Source organism: Acanthisitta chloris, unplaced genomic scaffold, assembly GCF_000695815.1.
Source record: "Acanthisitta chloris isolate BGI_N310 unplaced genomic scaffold, ASM69581v1 scaffold15191, whole genome shotgun sequence".
Classification (NCBI taxonomy): domain Eukaryota; kingdom Metazoa; phylum Chordata; class Aves; order Passeriformes; family Acanthisittidae; genus Acanthisitta; species Acanthisitta chloris.
Window position 1 is genome coordinate 1 of NW_008656617.1, and position 8,972 is coordinate 8,972.

Genomic DNA, 8,972 nt, shown 5'->3' on the forward strand with positions numbered 1-8,972 from the left:
CTGTGACTGCCCCACACAGCTTGGTGTAGAAATAGAAGGTACTGTGAGGTTTTCTAGGAAAAAGAAACTTGCTTCCCAGCAGAATTTCTGAATTGATACTTTCCTTCTCTGTCCTGCCTGGAAGTCAGCTGCAGCAGAATAAAGCAGTTTAGTGAATATATAATCCCATGTTCAACCAGACTTACCTATTTAATTGTCCTTGCAGCACCAGGTTTGGTGTTGTCCCAGTCAGAGTTGCAATCCCTCCAATGCTGGCTGAGTAACAAATACAGAGAGACATTCCTTTGCAGAGTTTCTTGTGTTTCTTCTCTATTGCTTTTTCATTTCTCTTTATGTCTTCCTCAAGTGTCAGGACATGAGAACCTAGATTCCAAGGAACAAAAGAGATGCAGAAGTTAGTTTGGACAGGGCAAGATCTTGTGCCTGCATAATTCAGTATTTTAAGGATGGGACACAACAGACTCAGAGCTGAAGGAGCCAAATTTCCTCATTTTTAGGCTGGTGTTGTTAATTCTGTCATCTTCTGCCCATTTCCACTGGCTCTCTTAATACAGAGCAGTGTTTCAGAAGAGAATTTGAAATGTGTGAAAAGTTTGAATGTACTGAGGACACTTCTTGGTGAACTAGGGCAATGTCTGAGCTGCACGTGGAGGGGAGAGAGGTAAGAATTCAGGGGGGTTACAACAGAGTTGGGGGAGCTGGGCTGAAGGAAACTTGTACTGTACTAGCCTCTGACTGCTGGCACTGAGCTTTATGTTCAGAAACACTGGAGGCTCAAAGATGGGGAGAGGACAAGACAGCTGGTAAAGAGATATAGTTGCTTGATTGTGTAGCTTTGGATTAGAAAGATCATTTTAATCCCTAACCTTCTGTCTTGAAACAGGGCAGAAATTTTCCCTTGGGAATTCTCCATTGTCTGATAAGTTACACAGTAGATAGTAATTCAAGTAACATAATTATATAGGGAAACATCAAGCCTAATCTAAAGATTTTATTCCTCTAGTGGAGAATTTATACTTTTTGTTGGTTTACTGATTAGTTATCACCTCTTTGTATTTTGTATCTATTTCTAACTTCATCCAAATCAGTAGATCTTATTGTGGCTTTGCCTGGTTCCTGGAAGAGCATCATCAGTGCTGTGTGACACCATCATAGAATCAATCAACCGTGTTGGAAAGACCCCAAAGATCATTGAGTCCAACCCTACCGTGGTTACCATCAGGAAGCTTTGGGTACAATCTTCTTTTAGAATTTACTGGCAACTGTTATGACAGTGAAGAAGGCATCAGGTCATCCTCCATCACCTCAAAGAGAAAACCAGCCATAATTCACTCACCTTTTTCCTCTAGTTCTTTCTCCTCCAGTTCTTTGGAGCTAACAGTTGTGATTGACTCCTCCTGCAGTTCAAAGGCTTTGTTTTCTGATGCTTGGCCAGCAGCGTTGGATTCTATTTCAGACTTGTGCAGCTGTTCCAGCACTGCCTGTGCTATGGGCACCATCATGGCAGTGGTGGCTGTGTTGCTGATCCACATGGACAGGAAAGCTGTCACAGACATGAAACCCATGAAAAGTCTGGAATGAGAAGGTTTGGGAAAGCTGGATCAGAACTCAGCCCAGCAATGCTCTTTTTGCTTTTGTTACAAAGATTGAATTACAGATTCTGGGTTTGGAAAATGTTCAGCAATTCCCACCCAGCACTTTGTCTCACCCTGGTCTACTTTGTGAACAGCATGGTAAGATTTAACATTAGTTTTTCTTTTTGCAATTTCAACCAATTTTTTACATTCTTGTGACTGGGAAAGTGGAAGCTGATAGCCTGGAGCAGACAGTTTGTCTAGTCAGATCCTGCTTTTTCCAACAAAGACAAACCATCTCAATAACACATGGCAATGCATTATAATATATTTTGAAGAGGAATTGCAAGCTGAATTTGATCCCAAATGGCAATCAGTTTAAGCCATAAGGAAGATGATCTCCCTTTTTTTTTGTTGTGATTTTATCCCACCTCTATTATTCAAGATTCTCTTTTTACTCATCTAAAGTTCTAATCCTCATTTCAGTCTTACTCTGTTATTTGTCTCAAAATTATTCTTTAGATGAGATGTAGATTATATATCAGATGAAAAGGGTTTATCCTGTATGCATTTTTATTCTATTGCTTTGTAATTTCCTTTGGTATTCCCTCTTCTTATGAGCTGAGACAGATTAAATAGGGTGGTGTAGCCTCTGTAGAGCTTAAAGTTCTAGTTTGGAAACCATTTGTTGTTTTCTAAACAAGCATCCCCATATTTTCTCTTCTCTTTACGGTCAGGGTAACAGTCAGAGAGTCCATGTTTTCTGTGTTTTAGCTGTGCTCCTGGCCAAGCCTAGCAGCACCTTTGTCTTTCCACCATTGACTCTCTTGTTGCTATTTCTCCACCTAAAATCATCTGGAATTCAAAACAAGACACACCAGCACTGACTCACTTGGACTGCAGGAAAGAATTTGTAGGGTATGATTTGCAGCTTCACATAGCAGACAGAAACCAATGCTAGAAGGTCCTTTATCCTTTAGCATTTCCACGACTGTTACTCACAGGGCTGGTCTGACCCCAGTGATAAGCAAGACCCGCAGAGCCACACGTTTGTGTAGGTCCCAGTTCTCAATGGCAATGGCCATCAGCAATCCTCCAATAAACAGCATATTGGTGTCCTTCAGGTATTCCTGACAGACCTGTAACGTGGGACAAGGGAGAGGAAATAGTCACAAGAAGCAAGAGAGAAGGCATTTTCTGAGGGAGGTTGTTCCAAAGACGTTAGCATGGAGTAGCTATGAATTGCCTCTAAGTAGTGAATTTGCCTTGATTTCAGATTAGCAGCTCCACCCAGAGCTCACTCTGAGCTCATGCAAGTTGTGTGCTGTGGAGAAGACAGGCAATTCCCTGTGCAACATCAGTGCAGGAATGGATAATATAACCATATTTCTGGGAAATAATCCCAGGGTACGAGACACTGATGGATTAATACATAGGCAAATGTGTATGGAGTAAGATGTCTTACTGTTGTTGAATCCATGATATTCATTAGTGGGAACAGCAGGACGGGCAGGAGAGCTGTGACAGCCAATGGCAGAGCTTCTGTGCACCAGAAAAGTGCCATCAGTATGATAATGTAACCACATTCGGCCTCCTGACAGGGGAAGAGGACATGCAGTCAGAACACACTGTACATCACACTTGGGCTTCGAGGAGGCAGTGGCCTCTAATTACATTCACTGCCTAATCAAGTGATTAGAGAGAAGGCTAGTTCCTCTCCTTCTCCCTCCTCTATCCTCTGGCCTGTGCAGATCCTAATCAGATGACAAACTGTTCAACAACCGCATCAGAACTGTGAGGAACAGACTGAGCCTCCAGTGAGGGGAAAAAAAATAGAAACTTAGGAAAAGAAACAAATGGATGACTTTGAACCTTTGGTGATAAGGGATTGGCAGTCACTGCATTGCCTTCTTGATTGTGCTGATGGTGTTATATTGGGTATTTATGTCCTTGAGTTGCAGACATAGTTACTGATTCAATCAAGGTTTCTTCACGTTTTTCTCCATGTGTTCCAGCAGGTGCAGAACCCCAGGCTGAACCCCAGCTGACTCCAACAGCCTTGATTCCTTGTGCTGTAAATATTGCTATCATTTTTCATTGGATTTTTAGCTTAACAGAGACTTTGACAGACTCATAGGTTCACTGACAGACTAGTCACAGGTCACTTCAGCTTCCTCTGGCTTTGTCTTGTTTGTTTGGAGAAATCATGATCCTCTATTTCATGTTACTCTTTCTGAGTAAACATTGATTTAGTTGTGCTTTGGAGAACCACTTCTGATTTTACATAAAAACATGTTAAATCAGTCCCTATACACTGAAAAAGATCGAAAATGACTTGACACAACAGATTTTCATACGGTTAAGCTAGGGAAGAAAGCAAAAAGAAGTAATATTGCAGGTTTTGGTGTCTTCCTCATCTTGGAACTCATGCAATAATGGGTGACAGCAAATCCAAAGGAAGGAAAAAGTGGTTGTGTGAGCTTGGGTCAAAGATATCCACTAAAATATAGTGGATAGCATGAATGAAATTGTAGTGGTGCTTCTCAAGGCTGGAAGGCAGAGGATTAAACCAAGGACCTGGAATAATGACAGACAGCACTGAATTTGTGATGCCTTAGGACATGCTCAAGACTTCTGAACGTGGCATGGAGGTTACAGAGCTGCGAAGGGTCAGAGAAGTAAAGCTGAAAGAGATTCATGAAAATTTGCTTTTTTTTGAGCAGTAACAACCTTTCCATTTTGATCATCCTTTTTCTCCCATTTTGGTTACTAAGACACTGTTGGGTGTCTTTTGAGACACCCTAGTAGATATTTTGGGGTGTATTTCATAGGCACAGTGCTGTTCTCTTCCAGCCTGCTGTGAACAAGCTTAAAGTAAAAGCTTTTCTCCAAGTCAGTTGTCCTGTAAGGACATTCATCTGTCTTTAAGCAAAATTTTTAGCCTTGTTTGCTTTCAATTATAATAGTTTAGTGTCCATTGCTGTGTCATTATAGGGCAGGTTAATAGCTCAACAGGACAGAAAAATGTGAAATTCCATCCTGTGAGCTGCCAGCTCACACCAGTGGGTGCAGATGCACTAGCTTTTCCTGCTCAGCAGTGCCACAGTGCATAAATCTAACACAAAAAATCCTCTTACAGGTTGCAAAGGGAAAGCTCCAGGACATTTAAAATTTTCGTGGTGTTGCTGACTTACATAGAAACCAGAGAGAGTAATTTTCAAAGAGGAACTGAACCAAGACTGCCAAATCATTCCACAGGTAACACTGAGGACTTACTGTATGTAACTGCCTCCAGCAAGTGAACTTGAACTCGTGGCCTTGGGACAACAAAAAAAGTAAATAATCTCTCTCTGGCTCCTTAGAACTTTTCTGATCTCTTTTCACTTCAGTGACTCTTTTGCCTATGTAAAGTTAACTAGCAAAATAAAAAAAGGTACTTTTTCTGGTTTTCTTCCTAGTAAGCTTTCAAGTGATAATTAAAGCTATTTTGTTTGCATTGTGAGGGAATAAGAAGCCACACCTGAGGAGTTACCCCATTGCACCTCCAGCAAGTGCCACTCTATCATCTGTGCTCCAAAGTCTCTGATAACACCCAGAAACAGAGCTGTGAGGAAGAAAGAGCTTTGGGACAGCTTGGGAAGAGTTAGTGAAGTGGAGAATGAAACTTGGAGAAGGAGATTACGAATGAGGAGTCAGTGAGACAGGCAGAGAGCAGAGGACAGAGCTGGGAGTTGATGTCCAAAGAGCAGTGACCGGAGAGGTAGATTGGGATGAGTTATTTCATGATGCTGGAGCTGTAATAAGAGACCTGAAGGACAGAGATTAGATCTTTCTGCATGAAGAGACTGAGAGTGCAATAAAGTGAAGAAGCAGCACAAGGTTGGCAGCCTGCCTGCTCCCAGAGCTCTTTAAAAGATCCATGTCCCACAGACACCTGACCCACTCCTACAGCTTCTTGTGCTTCACTTTTGCTGAAGGAACCCTAAGCAATGTGTCTTCTGCAACTTGACATTTTGAACTTAAAAACATTGATTGGGAAGATTCTTACAGAAATATGCTAAACCAAGAGTGAACTATGTTGTATTTCTTCCTTATATATCAGAATGCCTTGTCCAGCTGACCAGGAAAAATGTCTCTTCTATGCAGCAGTGACAACAAGGAAGAAAGCAAAAGAAGATGTGGACTGGATACTAGTAGAAAATCAGACAGGGGGTTAAAATTGAACCTTAGGTTATAATTTAGGTTCACACATACAATCTTCAGCTAAGTCCTTTGCTAAATCAGTCAGATGCAAAGCAAAAGTCACAAAATCACATGTCTCTCCATGTTCTTCTAGGAGATGCAATCACAGATGTATCTGCCTGTCCATCTATGCCCCATTGCTTTTATATTCCCCAAATATTCATAGTCCAGGAAAAAAAGAAAGAAATCTTCAAGCAATGAATGAAGGTTCTCTGAGAAAGAATCTGTATGTTCTCTTCACTCTGTCACTTAAAAGGAGCAGCTGTGAGATGTGATTTGGCTTTTAGATTGCATTTTAAAAGTTCTTACCTTGGTAGGCAGAGCCAGAGGCAGAGGGAGAAACACGAGGGGTACCAAGACTAGGATGAGATATTTCCTGCAGGCCAGGACCTTCTGGAAGAAGCCAGCCATGGTGCTGGAGCTAGCCCAGTGCTGAAAGGCCTGAGATCTGCTGCTGGAGACTATATAAACACTGGGGAATATTAACCATTGACCTCAGGAGATTGGGTGTTGTTTTTGGAACTGTAATCGGAGAAAGAAGGAAGAGAACAAAGAAGGGAGGGGACAGCAAAAGAGTGTCCGACCAGGAACTTTCTTAAGACAATCTTCCTGAAAGGGGGTAAATCTGAGAGACAATTAACTCCTTGTGGACTAAGTAGGTTTAGTGAAAGCATCCTGAAATGATCTAAGCATCAATGCAAAATGTTATATTAATATCATTGTGTTCACTGAGAAATTCTTTGGGTAGCAAAATCCACTGGATAGTGCCACATCAAGACCCCATGCAGAAAGGGACTGACAGTTCTTACCTTAGATCTCAGTGGATTGGGAAAGGCTTGACTACAGGGCATCACTTTGCAGACAGTGTGCTATTCCTTTTTCACCTTTCTGATCCTGCTTTGGGCACTTGCAGAGTGTATTGGATAAAACTAATAAAGAAAAAAAGATACTACAGGGAAATCATCAGCAATTCTTGTCCCAGTGGCAGGAAACTTCCAAAATACAAGCTGTGAGTTACTTGATTCTGTAAATACACAGGAATGGTACTAAACTTTTTCATTCCAAAGGGAGTGTGTTGTTAATGTCAGTTTGATGGCTTTATTTGGTAGATCATACAAGCTCATCCCTCAGCTAATGATGATAACAGTTCCATTTTATTGGTCTAAATCATCTCAGTGCTGTTTGTAGCTTACTCAAGCAGAGAGAGAGAAAGGGAAGCACAGACATTAAGTCACCCAATGTCAGCTCCACAAAGAGCTTCTGCTGTTTCTCCCTCATCCCTTTTCTGCCAGGGCTTGTTTCCTTTCAACAACATGCTTATGATGGAAAACCAGTGGGGTTTCTGTTGCCAGAGCTACACACTCACAGCTCTCTTGCAAGCTTGACTTGGGCATATCGCTCACAACAAACAGCATCACATTACTTAATGCCAGCCCTGAGCTTTAGCATTTCATCCTTGGCACAAAAAGAATGAGAAAGAGCTTTCAAATTAATTCTTTTCCCCCATATTTTGCATCCATTTAATGTTTAATTAGTGCCTGAAAAAGAGTAGTGACAAAATCAGCCAACAGTGAGGTAATATTTCTACCTTTTACTCTTGTGTCCTAAGGTTACAATGAAAACCTAAAAGAAAACATTGATTTGGCATCTCTGCAACATGAATGTTGGCCTGTAGCTGCAGCCTCATCACTGGAGTGCAAACAACAACATGGAAGGGTCTCAGCTGATGAATTGTGCTGGTTCTGTGCTGGTTTCCACTGTCATGTAAGTCCTGATACTTTCAAAGATGCCAAAAATGAGCTCTGTAAGTGTGTTACTGCAAAATGAATGGTTTATGTCTTGTTTGAGCTTCTCCTGTGGTCCATGAACACTCCCCTCAGTGATGTCAAAGGAGCCATGCCAATTTACATTAGTTTGGATGTACTCCAGTTTATATAAACAGGTTAATCTAATACTCTGAATCGTGTGCTTTGAATTTAAAGAGCAACTTGGTCTTTGCTTACTGATCTGCTCTTTAAGGCAGACCAAACCTCACAGGAAATCAAACAGCAATGCCAAAACATCTTTTCTTAACAGAGTTTATAAGTTATTTTGTCCTTTATGAAAAGCAGTATTTTCTAATGTGCTGTGATTTAATAGAAGTGATCACATATTGCTAACTAGATTTTGCAGGTGTGTTTACTATGTTGAGTGTAATTTTTGCATTTTTTGGAGATGTGAAAAAACCCCAGGGTTTAAGTTTAAATTTCTTTAATCATCAGGCTTGGGGTGGAGTGGCTGGAAAACTGCCTGGCAAAAAAGGACCTGGGGGTACTGGTCAACAGTGAATGTGAGACAGGTTGTGCCCAGGTGGGCAAAGGCATCTTGACTTGTACCAACCATAGTGTGGCCAGCAGGACCAGGGCAGCGACCACCCCCCTGTACTGGACACTGGTAAGGCCCCACCTTGAATCCTGTGTTCAGTTTTGGTCCCCTCGTGGCAAGAAAGACATTGAGGGGCTGGAAGGAGTCTAGAGAAGAGCAATGGGGGTGGTGAAGGGTCTGGAGCACAAGTCTGATGAGGAGAGGCTGAGAGAGCTGGAGGTGCTCAGCCTGGAGAAAGGAGGCTCAGAAAGGACTTTTTCAGTGTCAGATGGGAAGACACACAAGGCGTGGCCGAGGTCACTCGGTTTGCTCAGCCTGGAGGAGAGTGAAGAGAGCCCTCAGCACAGTGTGCACCTTCCTCACAAGGGGCAGGGACTGTTTGTTCTTGTCTGTCTGGTGACCAGCGACAGGACCCGAGGGAACAGAACAAAGCCATGGCTGGGGAGGTTTCGCTTAGATATTAGGGAAACTTCTTCACTGAAAGGGTTGTCATAGTATCATAGAATAGAATCATAGAATCAGCCAGGTTGGAAGAGATCTCAAAGATCATCGAGTCCAACCCTACTGTCATTAAGCCCTGGCACAGGCTGCCTGGGGTAGTGTTGGACTCACCATCCCTGGAGGGCTTTAACAGACGTGCGGACACTTGGGGACATGATTTAGCGATGAGCTCGGCAGCGCTGGGTTAACATTGGACTCAGTAGGGCTTTTCCCACCGAAACAAAGGCACGATTCAATGCAACACAAACGATGCTGAGCGCTGCATCCCCAGCCCCGCACTCCCCGCAGCGA

At 42.5% G+C, this 8,972-nt stretch overlaps 1 protein-coding gene across 1 annotated transcript; it reads right to left on the bottom strand.

Annotated features, from left to right (window-relative positions):
• Nucleotides 1-185: 185 nt before the first annotated feature.
• Nucleotides 186-6,306, bottom strand: LOC103811436 (solute carrier family 13 member 2-like; the record flags this gene model as incomplete). Its single annotated transcript, XM_009084410.1, is given in 6 exon segments — nucleotides 186-363; nucleotides 1,337-1,572; nucleotides 2,577-2,713; nucleotides 3,040-3,168; nucleotides 6,126-6,263; nucleotides 6,265-6,306. Coding segments are annotated over 6 exon segments (860 nt in total), but the record flags the coding sequence as incomplete, so codon positions are not given.
• Between the last annotated feature and the right edge of the window lie 2,666 nt (nucleotides 6,307-8,972).